This window comes from Schistocerca piceifrons, chromosome 4, assembly GCF_021461385.2.
Source record: "Schistocerca piceifrons isolate TAMUIC-IGC-003096 chromosome 4, iqSchPice1.1, whole genome shotgun sequence".
NCBI lineage: Eukaryota > Metazoa > Arthropoda > Insecta > Orthoptera > Acrididae > Schistocerca > Schistocerca piceifrons.
In genome coordinates, this window is record NC_060141.1 from 550,124,854 (window position 1) to 550,147,765 (window position 22,912).

General features: G+C 41.8%; 1 protein-coding gene across 1 annotated transcript in view; it reads left to right on the top strand.

The window, feature by feature from the left end:
* Positions 1-22,912, top strand: part of LOC124795468 (5-formyltetrahydrofolate cyclo-ligase-like) — a 98,010-nt gene that overhangs the window by 17,399 nt on the left and 57,699 nt on the right. Inside the window, exon 2 of the mRNA XM_047259501.1 lies at positions 6,518-6,631. Within this exon, the coding sequence (XP_047115457.1) occupies positions 6,518-6,631 (114 nt within the window). The remainder of the gene's footprint in view (positions 1-6,517; positions 6,632-22,912) is intronic.

Consider the following 22,912-nt stretch of genomic DNA (forward strand, 5'->3'; position numbering starts at 1 on the left):
GAGCATTCGCCGCGCTTTTCAGAGGAACCTTGTTTTATACACTGATAAACCAAAACATTATGACCACTGCTCACCTCGACATATCTCCTTTTATATCTGTAGATACCGTACGGTGCTGCTGTAGGTACGTAAAAACACACGTGTATTCGAATGAAACGTTACGCAAAATTTCGGAGCAATTGGTAAAGAACTTACGTAGATTTAAGGTGTCGAGCAAACGAATATTTACATGTAAATGTTCGTTTGTTCAAAAGTTGATCGCCAATTGCTTTGAAATTTTCACATAACGTTGCATTCGAATAAGCGCGTGTTTTTAAATACCTATGTTTTTAATGTATAAAATATATAAATCAATATGTATCATCTAAAGGTCATCCGCTAATACAAAACTTCTCTAGAAATCCTTGACCGATTTACGTCATAGTTTTATATTTACTCAAAGAACATTCGAACGGACAAAGGCTATTACACTGCTTTGACAAGGGTCATGTGGTGCCTTTTAATACCGAGTGGGAAGTCCTTTTGCCTTGGGTTGTACAGCAACTCGACGTGGAATGGACTCAACAAGTCGTTGGAAGTCCCCTGCAGAGATATTGAACCATGCTGCATTTATAACCTTTCATAATTGCGGAAATGTTACTGGTGCTGTATTTTGGCACTGATTGACTACTCGATTATGTCCCATAAATGTTCGATTGGATTCGCGTCAAGCGACTGGGTGGTCATTCGAACTGTCTAGAATGTTCTTCAAACCAATCGCTAACAATTGTGGCCAAGTGACATTGTGCAGTGTCGTCCTTATAAACTCCGTCGTTGTTTGAAATCAAGAGCGAAATCAAGTAGCGAAACATAACTGATGATCCAGTTCAGTCCATATAAACACAACCCATACCAGTACGGACCCATCACCAGCTTGCACTGTGCTTTGTTGACAACCTGGGTCCAAGGTTTCGTGGGGTATTCACCACACCCGAACCCTACTATCAGCTCTTACCCACAGGAATCGAGAATCATTCGACCGGCCCAAGGTTTTCCAGACGTCTAGGGTCCAACAGATACGGTCAGAAGCCCAGGAGACGTCGTGCTGTTGGCAAAAGCACTCGTGTCGGTCGCCTGCTACCATAGCCTATTAAATCCAAATTTCGCCTCACTATCCTGACGACTGCGTTCATCGTATGTCCAAAATTGATTGCTGTGGTTATTTCTTGCAGAGTCGCTTGTTTGTTAGCATCCATAGCTCTACGCAAACGCCGCAACTCTCGGTCCTTGAATGAACTGCATTGTCCGTGGTGAGAGGCAGTGCCTGAAATTTGGTTTGCACCACACACTCCTGACACGGTGGATCTCGGGATATTGAATACCCTAACGACTTTCGAAATGGAATGTCCCATGCGTCTAGCTCCACCTACCATTCTGCGTTGAAAGCGTGTTCATTCCCGTCATACGGCCGCAATCACATGGGAAACCGTTTCACGTGAATCGTCTGAATACACACGTCAGCTCCGGCAATGCCCTGTCCTTTTATATCTTGTGTACGCGATACTACTGCCATCTTTATATGTATTTTATTTTATTTACACGTAGAGTTCCGTAGGTCCAAATTAAGAAGCAAATCTCCAAGGTCTTGGAACTTGTCAGTACATGAAATTACAACATAAAAGTAATAACAGATAAAAATAAATGTTTATGAACCCGAAAAATGTCAAGCCATAAGTTTAAGTAAACGCAATCAACAATACAATACGAATGAGCTTAATTTTTCAAGGAACTCCTCAACAGAATAAAAGGAGTGACCGACGAAGAAACTCTTCAGTTCCGGTTTGAAAGCGTGTGGATTACTGGTAAGATTTTTGAATTCGAGTAGTAGCTTATTGAAAATGGATGCAGCAGTATACTGCACACTTTTCTGCACAAGAGTTAAGGAAGTCCGATCCAAATGCAGGTTTGATTTCTGCCGAGTATTAACCGGGTGAAAGCTGCTTACTCTGGAATAAGCTAATATTCACCTCTTATTGTCTGAACCGCCCGTTTCTCCGCTTAGCATGGGAAAAGTTACTCCAAAATACAATACCATACGACATAAACGAATGAAAATAAGCAAAGTAAACTAATTTTCGTGTTGAACAATCACCTACTGCAGATACCGCTCGAATAGTGAAAATGGCAGCGTTAAGTCCTTGAACATGAAGCTGAATGTGGGCTTTCCACGACAGTTTACTGTCTATCTGAACACCTAGAAATCTGAACTGTTCAGTTTCACTAACCATATGCCCATTCTGTGAAATTAAAGCTTCGGGTTTTTTTTTTTTTTTGGATTGTGTGTTAGAAACTGTAAAAACTGAGGCTGACTGTTTTCTACAACACATGAACTTATTGTCATGAACTGCACTACTTGAAACCGAGCCAACGTTGCACACAACATCCTTTACCCTTTATTTTACCCACCCAGTACCTCACAGAGAAAAGAGAATATAGCATTTGCAATTGTTAAACGACTTCTAAAGCCGAACTGCACACATCACAGCAAATCGTGTGACATAAAATGGTCAATTATCTGAAATGTATAATGATAGTGACACACCAAAATCACAATAGCAATCCGTTGTAGTTGCTACATATTTTATTACAATCAAAAGCATTATAAAATCACAATCACAATAATAAAGGAAACTGCCTTACAAGGCTAGATCACTTGGACAAATAACAAATAAATTTCTTTAACCGAAGCAAGGCCCATAAAATTTGAAATTTAAATATGACTAGGTAAATATACCCAGGTAAAGCTTTACTTAAATAGTACAAATGTCCATACAATTCCCATCAGAACTCTCATTACTTCCCATCAGCTGAGGAACAGATTAAGGGTAAGAAGACATATCTTTTAAGGTTTGGCTAGCCAACTTTCCGAAACAAAACTATATACAAATGACTAAAACAATTAAGGAGGTGCTTTAAGTTTGACCAAACGAATCTTCAAATTTACTTACTCAGTTGATTAATCAACAATATTCTTAGAATGATTACAACTAGAACATGACCATATGACAATACCCCTAAAATGAGGTTGCTTCAATATTGCGTGTGAATTAGAGAAAGACGCGAGCAGTCCAAGGATTCAAATCAATACGAAAGAGCCACGAGACAGGAAATGACATAGCAATGTACTCAACTTTGCACTGCAATTGAACTTCGGATGCTATAATTCCCCACCGGAAAGATGGAATCACGCAGCAGTGACAACATAACCCAAGATGTAAAGGAGAGGACAGGACCTTAAATATCTCTCTCCCCCCGTGGTGCTCTGCACCCAGTATGCTCGCGTCGACCGCTGCCAATTATCTGTAACACAACACATATCAACAGTAGACAATATTCTGAGACATAAACTACACAATCTTATCTAGAGAACAGGTGATCAATACAACCGAATAAAAACAAATTAGCATCCGTGAGTTACTTGGCGAGTGCCAGCCCTTAAACTTTGATTAATAAGTTCGCTAAAAAATCATGCCCTGAAGTTAAGGTGACAATAATTATCTCGGCGCACATTTACACGCCAAACTACCAAATGAACTACAAGGTAGAATAGAGGACGTATCTCGGCGTGTCTTGAAACGCCAGAGCCGGACTTACTCACTACTCGTTGCACTTCCAGCTACGTCTTTAACCACGCCTCATGTCTACATCTACATCTACATTGATACTCCGCAAGCCACCCAACGGTGTGTGGCGGAGGGTTGGTTGGGCGTAGCCACACTTCCTCAACCGCCGTCAAGATAGTTAGTCACGACACCGAGGTAAGTGATAAACAACTAAAACAGTTTCAAAGGATTTTTAGTACACTGGCATATTCAATTAAGCCGCACGCAACCCACCGAAGCAACTCGGCGACTCCAATTCAATCGGCCGGAGTAGCTTATAACAGACTCGAAGGAGCTTGTCCTTCCGACCTCTAGGAAAACCAAATCACCATGGGCGGTGGATCTGCCCTCACGACTCAACACGCTGTAGCCGCTGGCCCCGCTCCTTCGTTGTCCGACTCGTCCTCTCGCCGCCCTGCCTACGTACACAGTCCCACGTGACTCTCGCTCACCGCCGATCCTGACACACCTCCCCAGCAGATCGCACGCGCTGCCGTTAAATCCGCGCCGCCAAAGATCAGCATTAGACACATAAGCAAATAAGTCGACTCAAAGATCAAAATGACGATCGATGGAAACTGGCGCCAAAAACGCACCAGCTCATTATTCTTACATACACAGCTTTTTCAATAACTTTTGCAAACACTCATGGCACAGAAATAGGTCTAAAATTATCTACATTATCCCTTTCTCCCTTTGTATAAAGCGGCTTTACTACTGAGTACTTTAATCGTTCTGGAAACCCACCATTCCTAAAGGAAAAATTAAAAATATAGCTAAATACAGGGCTAGCATGTGGAGCACAGTACTTTATATTCTGCTAGACACTCCATCATAACCATGAGAGTCCTTAGTCTTAAATGATTTAATTATTGACTCAATCTCGCTCTTCCCTCTTGGCTGTATCACAGAGGAGTATTTCAAACTCAATCTCGGAAAGGCATTTGCCAAGAAAGTTATATGATTCCCTGTAGAAACTAAATTTTTATTTAATTCCGCAGCAATGCTCAGAAAATGGTTGTTAGGTACTGTACATATATCTGATTTATCAGTAACATAAATATTTTTGCTGCGAACTTATTTTATATCGTCGAACTTGTGCTGCTGACGAGACACTTCCTTCACAACTGACCATATGGTTTTAATTTTATCCTGCGAATTAGCTATCCTATCTGCATACCACATATCGCTATCCAATGACTTCTGTCACCTCAGCTGGAGTGTGGTTCACAACGTCTTCAATTAACTACCACTTTGCAAGCATAATTTTAACATGGTAATTTCTCTTTTCAGTTCACCTACAGCATTCAGACTGTAATATTTCACGATCCAACTCATATTCCGTCCTCCTCTTGCTAAATCCCCACCCAGGATTGCCCACTCAGAAGTCCGAACGGGCAATTACTTTACAACTTCAGTGTTTTGTGAAGGAAATAGTAATCACTAACAGACTGTTCTGCAGACTGTATGTACTTGAGAGTTCCATTTAGATTTTGTTTTCCGTCAGTGCATTTTCTCTAACAATTCATCATATGGTCAGGGGAAATAAACATCTTAGTGCAAAATGTAATAGTATTTTTGCTACCGCTGACAGAGTAGAAAATTGAAAACACGTATTGTGTGAAAGCAACGAAAGATGCCGTGATCATAGCTGCATTTGTACAGTGTCCCAAGAGGCACAGTAAATATTCGAAGAGACTAATTCGAATAAAACAATCCATATAGCACGCGTTCAATTATTACTGGCTACAGAGATACAACAGTTAGAATGCATCCCAAACAAATACTCACGGAAGATGCTAAGCAGATGCAAATAATTAATCTCACAGCTGATTTCATAAATTCGAATTCAGTGCTCTTTGGAATTCTCATAACAACACAGTTTATAGCTCCTCCAATGTCGTTTTTGTCTTTCTTTTATGAGGGCACCACTTTTCATAATCAGAACGATCAATTCGTCTCTTGTGTTTAATTTTTGTTTGTAAATATTGCCTTTTAGTCATGCCCACGGGCAATATTGAAAGGGTAAGGCCCCGGCAACGTTAAGTTTCGATGATGTGAAACTTGACGAGTAGAATATGCGAGGCCCCGTTTTGTTGGAAGAACGTACTCATTCTTGTAGCCAATGCGGAAAGCTCGTTTTAAATAGTCTAGACAACAGAGCCCTCTAAGAAGATGTTTAAATTAAACAGTCTATAGTCCAAAAGGCCACAGTCACATTTAAAAAACTGAATCAATGTAAATTCAAATTCAAATTCACAATGTGGACTTCAAACTAAAATGACAATCGATAAATATTTATCTCTGTATACACAATAAAAATTGAACACATCTTTTATTAGAGTTAATATATACTTCCACCTCCCAAAATATTTACTGTTCCTCCTGAGATATCCTGTATAACTTTTTTTTTATATTTGCCTTGGCCACAAATATTCTGTTAATGTCATGATGAGTTGGGGCCACTCGCCACCTCCATAAAAACTTAAAAATACAGTGATACAAAGTATTTGGTTAATGTCAGCAAAAATCATAAGTGCAAATAGTAACTACAAAATCCCCCCAATATTAACGAAAATCCAACAATGTGGGACGTCGCGCAATTACAGGCAGTTGCCGGGGTGCTGTCCCCGTCAACATACGGCCGTAACGTTTTGTAAAAATGCAAAATTCTCTGTGGTAAAGTTCATTCTGAACAGATTATGTGCTCCAGGTCCTCTTCAATGCATTCGCGTAAGTGTGTGTGGATCATCAGTGTAGACCTAAATAATTTACGCTGTCTTATATTTAAATTTCATATTCAGTTTCTACCGCAATTTGCGAAGAGGAACGATAAAATGTTGTCGACTGTAAATTACGAATTCTTTGCTTTGCAGATGACAGCCACCCTCAAGGCGTCGAAGAACGCCGTCCGGAGGCAGATGAAGAGCGTTATTGGCGCGCTGACTACGGAAGAGAAGCTGCGCCAGTCACAGATCGTCACCAACATGGTGGGTTTAGATTTAACGTGTGTGACTGTGCAAGAGATAGATACACACATACATACACACACACACACACACACACACACACACACACACACACACACACACACACACAGAGAGAGAGAGAGAGAGAGAGAGAGAGAGAGAGAGAGAGAGAGAGAGAAGGGCATTATGGTTTCAGTGAAAGCTTTGTTTATGTACAGCATCAGCTGCTGCATAAACCTTATTAAAATGTGATACTAGTAGTTTCCGCTTATGTGGGCTACTTTCTAGCACTGGCCAATAATTCGTTACAGCAATTTGGTTTCTGATGTATGAAAATACTTTCCTTAATAATGGCTTAAATGGTCGAACATGAGTATTTATAGATACCTGACATTGTCACCTGGAGGGCTACCATCTATATAGTACATAGAAAGCTTCAGATATGAAGTTTTTATTGTCTTGATCGCAGTGGATTACTAATTTCGGCAGGGTTAAGCTTCCATCTTCAGATCCGCAAGCATTACAAAAATATTACACTGCTGTAGCTGCAATCGTAAATTAACGATTTTACATTTCTTTTTGACACACCATCAGTGTACAGGTTGTGAAATCATGCTGTGCGATAAACCGCACGTTTGTTTATGTGCCATCGTATCGGACTGTGAATTTGAAATAAAAAATGAGATTACCTTTGCAGTAGTTATTGCAATACATATACAAATTCCAATATACGCCTAAGATTACATTATCTCATAACGAAAAAAAAGTAAAACGTTAAAAAGCATAACTTTCTTCTCATGGCAACATCAAGAAGCGGCGCATGTGTCTGAGATGAATACATGGTACATATTGCTAGTAATCCAGCACACCTACATGTGATCAAGGCAATCATAACGTCATATTTGAAGCTTTGTATTTATGTTACGCGTCAGTAACACACTTCTGGTAACTGGTCACATTTGCACTCCTGCTGAAAAGGCGTATATACACTTCTTGCAAGACCTGGCGAAGTCACTCTCAATACCCTCACGTCGTAACCATCGCAGAGATTTTGTAACTACATTGATGAAAAACATATTCCGTTTGCCTGTAGGCTAAGGTTTTTCAGAACGGAATTTTCGCTTGGTTGCGCTTTAATGTAATAAGAGTAACTTGGCCAGGTCTTTTAAGAAGAGTATACGTCACGTTCCCAGTGCGAGTACAGATGTGTCCAGTTGTCAAAAGAGTTTAAGTGCTGTGCAACAAAATTCTCACGTTTGGCTGTTTATGTCATTTTTAAGGAAACTATGTTTGACAGCCGAGAAATCAAAATCCTATAATAATGGCTTGTTGTCCAGTGACAGAATATGGCCCATATGGACGGAAATCAATAGCACAACTCAGTAAAGCTTATGCAGGAACTGATGGTGAACACAAACTTGTGTTCATTGAAATTGTTACGGCTCTGGAGCATCATCTCGCATTTATAACAGCAATTTAACACCAGTCCCTATTTACGCCCACTGTGAGGAATGGCTCAAATGGTTCAAATGGCTCTGTGCACTATGGGACTTAACATCTGAGGTCATCAGTCCCCTAGAACTTAGAACTACTTAAACCTAACTCACCTAAGGACATCACACACATCCATGCCCGAGGCAGGATTCGAACCTGCGACCGTAGCGGTCGCGCGGTTCCAGACTGAAGCGCCTAGAACCGCTCGGCTACTAGCGGCCGGCCACTGTGAGGACAGTCTGGGTATACAGAAGGGCACCAACTGCATTGATCATGGGTAGACAAGTATCGAAATATGATACTGGATTTTAAGACATACCCAGGAAGAGATACAGACTCAGATCACAATTTACTGATGAAGATTTGGTTGAAGTTTAAGACAATTATTAAGAAGCATCAGTGTCCAAATAAGTGAGATACTACAGCACTCAGGAATGGTTACGTGCGTTTGGAGTCCCTGGGCTGTAGATATGGAGATAATGAATGCCACAGTAAGTTACTTAGTTGACAAGGAAAGCGCATCTCAGTAGTTGGAGAGATAAAAATGAGACGGTATTTCGAGCAAACTGAGCAACACAAGAAATATTCCGACTGATCGACGAAAGAAGGAAATACAGAAAGGAACAGGAACAGAAAGAAGAGAATCCAGCAATAGAAGTCACGTAGAAATAAAATCAGTAGGAAGTTCAAGGAAGCTATAGTGAAATGTCTGTAGTAAAAACGTAAGGAAATTTAAAAAGAAAGGCGTCTGCAGTGCAAATAAAATGCAAAATAAGTCGTCATTGTTGAGACTCCAATTGTTAGACGCAAAGGAAAGAACAGAAATAATGCTGTGAGATCTTGAACGAGGCAGAGGAACTATTCGCTGACAGTGAGATTTTGCACAAGCCAGAGGAACTGTCTGCTGACATGATACGATGAGATCACGCCAGCAGACATTTCCACTCCCTAAGACATGGAAGTGCGAGTTTGAAGGTCATTGGAAGACTTCACCTTTGGAACCCAATACAGTGGAAATTCTGCTTGTCAAGGATTCGACAAGTCTTTGGTGGGTTTCCGGAGTACGTGGCACCTGAGGTCAAGGCCGATGGTGAACACGGGAATGGAGCGCGGTAACAACCCATATGTTTCTCATCGGGTAAAAATCAGCCGAATTAACAGCTAAAACCTCAAGGTGGGTTCATTATCATGCTGCTTAAATCATTGAAGATCGCCGCCTAGCCTCCATTGTACAACAGGGTGAGGTACTTGTGGTCCTCTATTATAGGGCGGGTAAGCCTATTCGTGGCTAAGCAGATGTCTGTTACTGGATGAGCTGTTCTCATATGACGCGTAGTATATATTGAGATAAAGTCGTTTGGATACAGTTGCGGACTGCAGCTCTAATGGAAATAGTGGTGGTTGACCCAAAACAAAGAAAAGAAATGTAATGCGTCTAAATTCTCAGATTCGATGGCATTTGAGTACACAAGCGGTAACCAGTCACATCCGTTAAGTATTTGTCTGGTCTGATTTTTTGTGAACGAACAAGAAACTCTAGCGGTGGGGAAGACACGCCAGTCAGAGATATCGAAGGAATCCTAAGGATGTGTAATTTTTCTACCAGAGACGTCACTTACGAATATCTTGTCCAGTTTTTGACAATTGTTCGTCGGTCTGGGGATCTTACTAAGAAAGAAACTGCGCCTACTCTCCATCGCCGATTTCGTCCAAATTTCAGCTACATGCAGGGCTTGGCCAGAAACGAAAGTGACAGAAGGTCGAGCTCCAGATGCGAAGGGTTTGAAGGGTTTAGAAAGAAAGTAGCATTTTTGGCGAGGGTAGGGCGAGGCATCAATCATTTATGTTAGCGTTGTTTCCAGGCAGGGGCTGACACAACGGAAGGAGTACAGAACGGTAATACGGGGGTCGTTGGCTCGAGTCCCTATGCGGAAACACTGTTTTACTTTAAATTTTTTCGTTAATTGCACTGAAAAAAAAAACAAAATAATGCTTAATATATTGTGTTTATTAATATGTTTTTACAAAAGGTATGAAAAGAAAAGGCAAAGCAAAATTTAGGAACGCTGTTAAATTTCTGAGAGAAGACTGACAATGTCCTCCAGGGCACTGTAAATAACTTTCGAAGAATGGATTGTAATTAGGGAATACAGGATTTCATATCCTACTAGTTTCTTTTGATCTTTGAGCAGTCCACTGCTGCTAATGGAAACCTCCGATATCTGTTTTTACCGTTAGGAAAAGAATTTAACCAATAAGCTTCAAAACGGATCTTTTCGAGAGAGAAAAACAAATCACTTTCCGAGAAGACTGCAACAAAATACATTCCACTGTACATCATCAGCTTATCTCGCCAATATTTGTCGAAATGATACGTTGGCCGCGCGGGGTAGCCGCGCTGTCTTGGGAGCCTTGTCACGGTCCGTGCGACTTCCCCCGTCGGAGGTTCGAGTCCTCCCTCGGACATGGGTGTGTGTGTTGTCCTTAGCGTAAGTTAGTATAAGTTAGATGTAATAGTGTGTAGGCTTAGCGACCGATGACCTCTACAGTTTGGTCCCATAAGATCTTACCACAAATTTCCAATTTCCAATGATACGTTACCCTTGGTTTCCTACTAAACAATGCTATGAGAGACAGTCTTTTATGAATGTAAACCAATTCTATTTTCCTATATAAACATTAAGACAACCATGTAATTTTTAAAATGCTGCCTTTATAACGTGTGCAAGAACCCGAGAAAATTACTACTTCTCCTGTTTTTACGATGAATATCACCCAGGGCATATAAAAATCAACTGTAACATGATAAAAGTGTTTAATTTTACATACGAAGTTCTCATGTACGCCTTATGATCCCCTCCTGCAAGTTTATTTACAATCCAAAATTTTTCTTTGTCTTTGTTTACCATGCCTTTTATGCAAACATTAATAAATACAAAACACTCAGCATTCTTTTGGTTTATTTGCAGTGTAAGGAACGAAAAACCTGAAAACAGAAGAAAGTTAGGAATTAGACCCCACGACCCTCGGATTAGTGTGATTGTACGTTCCAGTCGAATTCAGAAAGTTATTACTTCCTCCGAAACGTAATGTCCACGAGGATAAAGTTAGATATTTCGGGCGTGTACATACGTGTGTCAATAATATTGCCGGGTACCAAGCTCGAGTGCAACGAGAAAGTATGTCTGAGGTAAAGATTTTGTTACACTTTGTGTCCTTCGTGCTAGTGATATGATGGCTTTCGGAATACAAATTCATATTTTATCGTAGATGGACTATTGTTTGTGTTACACAATTGAAGCTACCGGAGTGGTTGGTGGGGTAGGGGTCTTTCGGCACAAACCGTAAACTAGATTCAGAGTAATATATATATATATATATATATATATATATATATATATATATATATTACACACATACAGGGTTGGTTGGTTGTTTTGGGGGAAGAGACAAAACAGCGAGGTCATCGGTCTCATCGGAATAGGGAAGGATGGGGAAGGAAGTCGGCCGTGCCCTTTCAAAGGAACCATCCCAGCATTTGCCTGGAGTGATTTAGGGAAATCACGGAAAACCTAAATCAGGATGGCCGGACGCGGGATTGAACCGTCGTCCTCCCGAATGCGACACATACAGGGTGTCCCAGCTATCTTGTCCATCCAAAATATCTCTGGAACAATAACAGCTATTGGAAAACGACTTTCACCGTTCACCGGTATCAACGTAGGGCTAGGGCCCATGAATGTGCATATTTGGAAACATTCTAAAATGAAAGCATATGTATTTTTTAACACAAACTTATGTTTTTGTAAATGGACCTCCTATAATTTTTCTTCAGCAATCCATAGCATGACAAAGCACATACACAATGGCGTTGATTGCATCGCAATATTCCCATTACATCCCGAGATATTGAGACGCGAGGTTAACGCTTGAAACACCCGACATGCGCTGCTAGCGCACGTCCTGAGGCTCAGGCGTGAACCCCATGCTGCCCGTAATCGCGATGTGATTGACATGTGTAATCACACCTCCATACTTATCAAGAGGTCGGAAACGAGTAATACGGTCTGCTGCCATCCTGCATTAACGTCGTACATTCCGGCAGGTATTTATCCCATTGGCTAGGGGTGATGCGGTTCTGTATCATATCTGTGTGCCGCAACGTTAGTCACAAAGTTAACTTCGCTTATCGTTAATCCGTTACTAAAAAGGTAATGCCGTTCAACATTAAAACTTTACTTTACTGTAGATCTAACGTACCCGTGGTCTAGGGGTAGCGTCTTTGATTCATAATCAAAACGTCTTAGGTCCCGGGTTCGATCCCCGCCACTGCCTAAGATTTTGATAAATAATCAGCATTGGCGGCCGAAGACTTCCGGCATAAGAAGTCAGCCTCATTCTGCCAACGGCCTTGTCAAAGAGGGCGGAGGAGGGGGTGGGAAATTGCCCCTAAAGGCGGAAGAATCAGCAATGATCAACGACATGTGGATGCAGAAGGCAATGGAAACCACTGCATTAAAGACACGTAACGTGTATCCACAGGACATGTGGCCTGTATTTGAAGAAGTGTCATGATGATCTCTCCATTGGCAAAAGATTCCGGAATAGTCCCCCATTCGGATCTCTGGGAGGGGACTGCCAAGGGGGGGGTTACCATGAGAAAAAGATTGAATAATCAACGAAAGGATAACGTTCTACGAGTCGGGGCGTGGAATGTCAGAAGCTTGAACGTGGTAGGGAAACTAGAAAATCTGAAAAGGGAAATGCAAAGGCTCAATCTAGATATAGTAGGGGTCAGTGAAGTGAAGTGGAAGGAAGACAAGGATTTCTGGCCAGATGAGTATCGGGTAATATCAACAGCAGCAGAAAATGGTATAACAGGTGTAGGATTCGTTATGAATAGGAAGGTAGGGCAGAGGGTGTGTTACTGTGAACAGTTCAGTGACCGGGTTGTTCTAATCAGAATCGACAGCAGACCAACACCGACAACGATAGTACAGGTATACATGCCGACGTCGCAAACTGAAGATGAACAGATAGAGAAAGTGTATGAGAATATTGAAAGGGTAATGCAGTATGTAAAGGGGGACGAAAATCTAATAGTCATGGGCGACTGGAATGCAGTTGTAGGGGAAGGAGTAGAAGAAAAGGTTACAGGAGAATATGGGCTTGGGACAAGGAATGAAAGAGGAGAAAGACTAATTGAGTTCTGTAACAAGTTTCAGCTAGTAATAGCGAATACCCTGTTCAAGAATCACAAGAGGAGGAGGTATACTTGGAAAAGGCTGGGAGATACGGAAAGATTTCAATTAGATTACATCATGGTCAGACAGAGATTCCGAAATCAGATACTGGATTGTAAGGCGTACCCAGGAGCAGATATAGACTCAGATCACAATATAGTAGTGATGAAGAGTAGGCTGAAGTTGAAGACATTAGTCAGGAAGAATCAATACGCAAAGAAGTGGGATACGGAAGTACTAAGGAATGACGAGATACGTTTGAAGTTCTCTAACGCTATAGATACAGCAATAAAAAATAGCGCAGTAGGCAGTACAGTTGAAGAGGAATGGACATCTCTAAAAAGGGCCATCACAGAAGTTGGGAAGGAAAACATAGGTACAAAGAAGGTAGCTGCGAAGAAACCATGGGCAACAGAAGAAATACTTCAGTTGATTGATGAAAGAAGGAAGTAAAAACATGTTCCGGGAAAATCATGAACACAGAAATACAAGTCGCCGAGGAATGAAATAAATAGGAAGTGCAGGGAAGCTAAGACGAAATGGCTGCAGGAAAAATGTGAAGACATCGAAAAAGATATGATTGTCGGAAGGACAGACTCAGCATACAGGAAAGTCAAAACAACCTTCGGTGACATTAAAAGCAACGGTGGTAACATTAAGAGTGCAACGGGAATTCCACTGTTAAATGCAGAGGAGAGAGAGCAGATAGGTGGAAAGAATACACTGAAAGCCTCTATGAGGGTGAAGATTTGTCTGATGTGATAGAAGAAGAAACAGGAGTCGGTTTAGAAGAGATAGGGGATCAAGTATTAGAATCGGAATTTAAAAGAGCTTTGGAGGACTTACGGTCAAATAAGGCAGAAAGGATAGATAACATTCCATCAGAATTTCTAAAATCATTGGGGGAAGTTGCAACAAAACGACTATTCACGTTGGTGTGTAGAATATATGAGTCTGGCTATATACCATCTGACTTTCGGAAAAGCATCATCCACACAATTCCGAAGGCGGCAAGAGCTGACAAGTGCGAGAATTATCGCACAATCAGCTTAACAGCTCATGCACCGAAGCTGCTTACAAGAATAATATACAGAAGAATGGAAAAGAAAATTGAGAATGCGCTAGGTGACGATCAGTTTGGCTTTAGGAAAAGTAAAGGGACGAGAGAGGCAATTCTGACGTTACGGCTAATAATGCAAGCAAGGCTAAAGAAAAATCAAGACACTTTCATAGGATTTGTCGACCTGGAAAAAGCGTTCGACAATATAAAATGGTGCAAGCTGTTCGAGATTCTGAGAAAAGTAGGGGTAAGCTGTAGGGAGAGACGGGTCATATACAATATGTACAACAACCAAGAGGGAATAATAAGAGTGGACGATCAAGAACGAAGTGCTCGTATTAAGAAGGGTGTAAGACAAGGCTGTAGCCTTTCGCCCCTACTCTTCAATCTGTACATCGAGGAAGCAATGATGGAAATAAAAGAAAGGTTCAGGAGTGGAATTAAAATACAAGGTGAAAGGATATCAATGACACGATTCGCTGGTGACATTGCTATCCCGAGTGAAAGTGAAGAAGAATTAAATGATCTGCTGAACGGAATGAACAGTCTAATGAGTACACAGTATGGTTTGAGAGTATATCGGAGAAAGACGAAGGTAATGAGAAGTAGTAGAAATGAGAACAGCGAGAAACTTAACATCAGGATTGATGGTCACGAAGTCAATGAAGTTAAGGAATTCTGCTACCTAGGCAGTAAAATAACCAATGACGGACGGACCAAGGAGGACATCAAAAGCAGACTCGCTATGGCAAAAAAGGCATTTCTGGCCAAGAGAAGTCTACTAATATCAGATGCCGGCCTTAATTTGAGGAAGAAATTTCTGAGGATGTGCGTCTGGAGTACAGCATTGTATGGTAGTGAAACATGGACTGTGGGAAAACCGGAACAGAAGAGAATCGAAGCATTTGAGATGTGGTGCTATAGACGAATGTTGAAAATTAGGTGGACTGATAAGGTAAGGAATGAGGAGGTTCTACGCAGAATCGGAGAGGAAAGGAATATGTGGAAAACACTGATAAGGAGAAGGGACAGGATGATAGGACGTCTGCTAAGACATGAGGGAATGACTTCCATGGTATTAGAGGGAGCTGTAGAGGGCAAAAACTGTAGAGGAAGACAGAGATTGGAATAGGTCAAGCAAATAATTGAGGACGTAGGTTGCAAGTGCTAGTTTTACCGTTGTTTAGGTAAAAATGTTTTGATTTGGGAAGTTCAGGTAGGACATAGAAGATGAATGTAAACATTTGGGTCGAACGCAAAGCGTGCTCGGATAACCGAAGCGGCTAACGGGACCGCTGTAGAAAAGCGGGAACTTCAGGCTCGAGTCCCGGACCGGCACAAATTTTCAACTTTCGCCATTGAATTATCCCATCGCCCATTTGTGGCTGACATCGGTACCTCCCTTGAAATGTTAAATTCGTGGCGTCAAACGTTCAGGGATATGACATGAAAGTTCATCTGTAATAAACATGTCCGTCCCAAACGGCACCATTTTTTTTATACATCGAGTGTAAATATCAACATTTCAAAGGAGGTACCGATGTCAGCCACATATGGGCGATGGAATAATTGAATGGCGAAAGTTGAAAATTTGTGCTGGTCCGGGACTCGAACCCGAAGTTCCCGCTTTTCTACAGCGGTCCCGTTAACCACTTCGGCTATCCGAGCATGCTTTGTGTCCGACCCCAATTGTCAACTTACCGCACGCTAGGAAGTAGCGTGCACTGCCCATTTTCGTCATTGCTCGCTGCGTGCCCTGTAATCCACGTCTGGCACGGATCCCAGTGTGCATCCGAATTGCGGATATCAGAGAAGTCAACAAATTTTCACTTGCCTGCTCAACGCGGATGTACAATAGCGTCCGTACCTCTTGTGAGACTAAAAGAAACGCTGCGAGCAAATGAGGTAGTGGACAGTTGAACCTGCTTCGTAGCGTGCGGTGCGGTAAGTTGAGAATTTGGGTCTGACGCAAAGTGCGTCCAGACAGCCGACGCGGTTAAGGTGACCGCTCCCTTAAAACGGGAAATCCGGGTTCGAGTCCCGGTCCGGTACAAGTTTTCAACTTTCGTCACTGAATTATTTCAACGCCCACTTGCGCCAGACATCGGTACCTCCCCCGAAATGTTAAATTCGTGGCGTCAAACATTCAGGGATATGACGTGAAAGCTCATCTGTAACTAAAACCTTCATGCTGCCGTATGGCCTATTCCGAATTCTTTACGGGGTAGAACAAATTAATGTACATTTGCTTTTGAGCTACAAGCAAAAACGTGTGTGCCTTGCAACCCCCCTCCCCCCCCTCCCCCCCCCCCCCCCCCCCGCTGCCCCCTTACCACGCGCAGTCGTCCATGGCGCGTTGCGAGTAAAGTAGTAGAAGGGGCTGAGAGTGTGTCAGAGAGAAGTATCGGTTATACACACGCTGGGTAAAATGACATACATCAACTCTAACGAAGAACATACAAGCATAGCATACGTCTAAGGCTTCTGGGATGATAGCACTAGTGCTGCTATCGAAGAATAACAATGGTGCTTTCCATCGCGTCGAATTCCTGATCGTAGAGTGTTTACCAAATTGTTGGAGCCTTTTGTATAACGAAGACGACCTAGGACCGAACACACGGCGTTCACCCTCCTAAGCTGTTTATAGACTGTACTACTCCAAGCATGTACTAGTACGAGGGTAAGTCAATTATTACCCGCAATTGAGTTATATGTTTGTTTATTTTGGTAGTACTGTCGTTTTACGTTGATGACACATGCTTTGCAATTTTCAAGCTGTTAGGTTAGTTTCGTTATGGCTGCCGTGCTGTTAATCATGGCTGCTCCGCTGCCTAGTTGCACCAAAGAAGAGCAACGTTCAGTGATCCGTTTTTTGTGATCGGGAGGCGTATCAGGGGCCGAAATTCATCGAAAACTTTCGGTACAGTTGGGGAACAGTGTTTTGCCACAACGGAGTGTCTACGAATGGATTGAAAAATTCTGAAATGGTCGTGCAAGTGTTACGCACGATGGAGGAGCCGGACGACCGTTTACCACCACAAATGAAGAAACCATTGAGCGTTCACGTGAAATGATTCTCTTGGACAGAAGATGAACTATTGACGAAGTGGCACATCCTCTGCAAAATAGTCACGGTTCTGCCGACGAAACCATCCACAATTGACTTAGGTTTCATAAACTCACACAGTTGCATAAACAAACGCTCTTGAACATCTGAAAAAAAACTTTTGGATCGCTATGGTAACGAAGGGGACAACTTTTTACACAGTATCGTTACTGGTGACGAAACATGGATCCATCATTACGAGCCGGAGAGTAAACGGCAGAGTATGAAATGGAAACATCCAAATTCGCCGGCCAAGAAAATGTTCGAGACCCGACCGTCTGTAGGAAAACTGATGCTTACGGTCCAGTACTGGAACATAAAGGGGCACAACAATAAACAGTGTACGTTACATTGAGATGCATACTGCCAGCCTGCTATTGGAAGCAAACGCCGAAAATTACCGTCAAAACGTGTTGTGTTGTTGCACGATAATGCCCGTCCGCATACTGCTGAATCACTCCAGAAACTCCAATTTGAAGTACTGGATCATCCTCCATATAGTCTCGATCTTGCCCCGTCTGACTATCACTTGTTTGCTCGCAGAACCTTCTCTTATGAGCGCATCAGGAAGCTTGTACAACGATGGACCAAGTGCGCTGAAGCGCAAGGAGGGTATGTCGAAAAATGATATTCGTGTAAGTTTCCTATTTGATTATAATACAATTTTTTAACTGCTTCGGGGATAATAATTGACTCACCCTCGTACCTTCCACCTGGCTGACTGCAAACAATGTAACGCTCTTCTTTCACAATACTTGGAAACGGATAACTTGAGTTATCTGGCTGTAACACAACTTCAGTGGAACCTTGGTGTCCATTAAAGAAGATAGATGCCATCTTGCCAATCCTGCATCGACCATGAAATTCATAATCAAGTGATTCGTGACTTTCTTTTGGGCCCTTTTTATTTTATTGAGATATACAGTGAGTGTGCTCTCTCCTCTGGTAATTAATCCAGCATCCAGTATTTCGCTGTTGTAATGGCACCTGTAGCACAAAGAGTGACACGACACATAATACTTCGTAATGCAACATTGCGCAATTGTAGTGTATTATACTAACTTGTATTTCAGGTAGAGGGTACATCAAGTCATCACATGATATCTGCAAAGAATCTTCACAAACTTCAACATCACTGCCTCTTCATCTTTTTCGGAGAAAAGAATTTCATTTGACTGTAATGTTAATTCTTCATTTTGAGCTTATATTCAGAAATTCTTCTTAATTAATTTTCTTGCCTCTTTTGTTTTTTAATTTGCCTTCCGTGCTCAGGTAGATCTGTTAACCCAATGTGACACCATCCAACTCGCCCAAATTTTTCTCTTTGACCTTTAATAAACACCAGTTCTTTGACAGGGATCTTCACGCCCTTTAGCATCACCTGGACAAGGACCCTAAAATTTTTTAAATAGCTTAATTGTGAATTGCTGACCAAACAACCTTATGAACCTTCTCATTTTTTTGAAAAACGAAATCAAAACATTTGTTACGTCCTAACAATATCAGTGACCCATGAAAACCATGCGGAAAACTTGTAGCCTTCCAGATAGAGCGTATCCACAATCTTCACATTGACAACCCTGCAGGGCTTGAATTTTGTCATTGGTTAAATAATAATCGTCGTTTGCTTCCGTTAATACTGTTCACTGATGAAACAATATTTACACGGAATGGAATCAACAACACACGTAATAATCATCAATGATCGCTGGAAAACCCAGATGATGCAGTTGAAATCTATTTCCAAGTTTCGATTAATGTTTGGCGTGACATTGTAGGTAACGTGTTGGCAGCTCCAGTCATTTTAGAAGAGCAATGACGGGACAGAATTACCTGCATTTTTTGAAAAATTCATTTCTTGAAAACGTTGATGACATTCGTTTGGCTACGGGGACTGCAATGTATTTCCAGCATCAAGGAGCCCCTCAACAATTTACCAGACGTATGTGGGAACATCTGAATCGTGCTGTACAGTGTGCAATGTACTTCCAGCACGACGGAGCCCCTCCTCATATTATCAGTCGTGTGAGGGAACACCTCAGCCGCACTTACCCTAATGGTCGGTTTGGTTGCAGTAGTATAATTAATTAACCACCAACACCGCCTGACCTTACGCCATTACATTTTTGTTTATGGTGTTGGACAAAGTCTGGTGTGTACAAACGATGGTGAATACGCGAGATGAAGTGCTTGGTCGCATCATGGACGCTGCTTCCTTCATTAGGTTCAAATGGCTCTAAGCACTATGGGACTTAACTTCTGAGGTCATCAGTCCCCTAGACCTTAGAACTACTTAAACCTAACTAACCTAAGGACATCACACACATCCATGCCAGAGGCAGGATTCGAACCTGCGACCGTAGCTGTCGCGCGTTTCCAGACTGTAGCGCCTAGAACCGCTCGGCTACTCCGGCCGGCCCTTCATTAGGGAACGTGCTGAGTCACTCAGACAGGCAGCACAGCGTGTTCTCCCAAGAGTGCAGAAATGCAATGAAGTTGACAGTGGGATATTCGAACATAATTGTGGACGTTACAACGGCTATAATGTGGCGTGTACGATGATGGTTAGAGGTGAATTTGTTAAAAATACATATTTGTTCAATTAATATTTTGTAGAATGCATGTTATAGTGGTTACTAAAAGTCGTACATGTGAAAACCTGAGAGTATATTGGATTATACAGAACATAAATAACAATTCACATTAAATGTGTTCTTTCTCGGAAGCCATTCGAAACAGGACTTATGTTCATATGAAGTATTTTGATTCACATCATCATTCCTGCCATATATTGATCATTTTTCGTGAGACACGCTGTAGTAAGAGAAGTATGATGGCCTCTATGTACTCCGCATGAATGTTCCATTAAATGGCAAAGGACATTGCCGGAAACAGATGCATCCATTAAGGAACTGCATTCATCTGCTGCGGTGGGAATGAACTGGTTGTCCCGACAGAACTCTGCTCGTTCGCTGAGCGCATCGTCGCCGTGGTCTGCGGGTTGGGTTGGGTTGGCGCTTCCTGCAGCGGTCGTTGGAAGATCGTATATCAGGTGCACCGGAGCACAATTGCGCCGAATGGTGTGCCGAGGTCGCCACGTTTTGCTGCGTCTGAATCTCGCGAGAACTGCTCCAGGGCGGAGCTGGCCGCCTGCCAAGATCAACACCGCGGTCTGACCTACTCTGGGGCGCCAGCTTCGCAAAGTCTCCACTTCCAGCGAGCAGTACATGAGGAATGAAATAAACAGGAAGTGCACGGAAGCCAAGACAAAATTGCTCCACGAAAAATGTGAAGAAATCGAAAAATCAATGAGTGTCGGAATGGATGACTCAGCATATAGGAAAGTCAAAACAACCTTCAGTGAAATTAAAGGTAAGGGTGTTAACATTGAGAATGCATCGGGAATCCCACTGATAAATGCAGAGGAGAGAGCGGACAGGTGGAAAGACGACATCGGAGGCCTGTATGAGGGGGAAGATTTGTCTGATGTGCTAGAAGAAGAAGAAACAAGAGTCGATTTAGAAGAATCAGAATTTAAGACACCTTTGAAGGACTTAAGATCAAATAAGGCAGAATGGATTGATAACATTCCATCGGAATTTCTAAAATCATTTAGGGGAAGTGGCAATAAAACGGCTGCTCAGGTTGGTGTGTAGAATGTATGGGTCTGGGGACATACCATCAGTTTTTTCGGAAAAAAATCATTCCGCAGACTGCAAGAGCCGACAAGTGCGATAACTGTTGCATAAACAACTTAACATTTTATACATTCAAGTTGCTTACAAGAATAATATACACAAGAATGACAAAGAAAATTGAGTATGTCTTACATGAAGATCAGTTTGGCTTTAGGAAAAGTAAAGACACAAGAGAGTCAATTCTGACGTTACGGTTGACAATGGAAGCAAAATTAAAGAAAAATCCTGACATGTTCATAGGATTTGTCGACTAAGTAAACGTTTGACAAAGTGAAGTGGTGTAAGATGTTCGAAATTCTGAGGAAAATAAGGATAACCTCTAGGGAGAGACGGGTAATATACAATACGTACAAGAACGGAGAGGGAATAATAAGGGTGGACGACCAAGAGCGAAGTGCTCGGATAAAAAGGGTGTAAGGCAGGAATGTAGTCTTTCACCCCTACTGTTCAATCTGTACATCGAAGAACCAATGATGGAAATAAAAGAAAGTTTTAGGAGTGGAATTAAAATTAAAGGGGAACGGATATCAATGATACAATACGCCGATGACATTGCTATCCTAAGTGAAAGTGATGAAGAATTAAATGATCTTCTGAATGGAATGAACAATCTAATGGATACAGAATATGGAGTGGAGTAAATAGAAGAAAGACGAAAGAAATGAGAAGTAGCAGAAATGAGAACAGAGAAAAATTTAACATGAGGAGTGATGGTCACGAAGTACATGAATTTAAGGAATTCTATTATCTAGTCTGTAAAATAACCAAAAACGGACAGACCATGGAGGACATCAAAAGAACTCTAGCACTGGCAAAAAGGGCAATTCTGGCCGAGAGAAGTCTACTAATATCAAACATATGCCTTAATTTGAGGAAGAAATTTCTGAGATTATACGTTTGCATCACAGCATTATACGATAGTGAAACACGGACTGTGGGAAAACCGGAACAGAAGAGATTCGAAGCATTTGAGATGTGGTGCTACAGACGAATGTTGAAAATTAGGTGGACTAATAAGATAGGGAATGAGGAGGTTCTGCACAGAATCGGAGAGGAAAGGAATATGTGAAACACACTGACAAGGAGATGGGTCAGGATAATAACACATCAGGGAATGACTTTCATGGTACTAAGGGGAGCTGTAAAGGGCAAAATCTGTAGAGAAAGACAGAGATGAATACATCTAGCAAATTATTGAGGACGTAGGTCGTAAGTGCTACTCTGAGATGAAGAGCTTGGCACAGAAGAGGAATTCGTGGCGGGCCTTATCAAACCAGTCAGAAGACTGATGACACAAAAAAAAGTACATGTCCAGCTGTTGCATAGCGAAAGCTTAAATGTAAATGTGAACTAAAATTCCCATTGGTAGGTGAGCTACGATGGAAAGCACAAGATCACAAATTGAACTTTTTATTTGATAGTGAAAATTATATGAACGTAAGGACAAAACAGTCGCAGTCATGCTGGCATTCAAGCAATAAGTGCTCATAGGACCACGTTTCAAAGCACCTGAAGAAGTTAGTTAGGTCCACTATCGAGACATCTTGCGTAAAAGTGGGATCGCTAATTCAGAAACAGAAAAAAATATGAGCATGCTGGTGACTAGCTTAATTAGTGGCATTTCACTGACTTGATGACATTTTACATTGGTCGGAGACTCGCAGATTATCAGACTGTTTTATTGGGAATGAACAATTATTT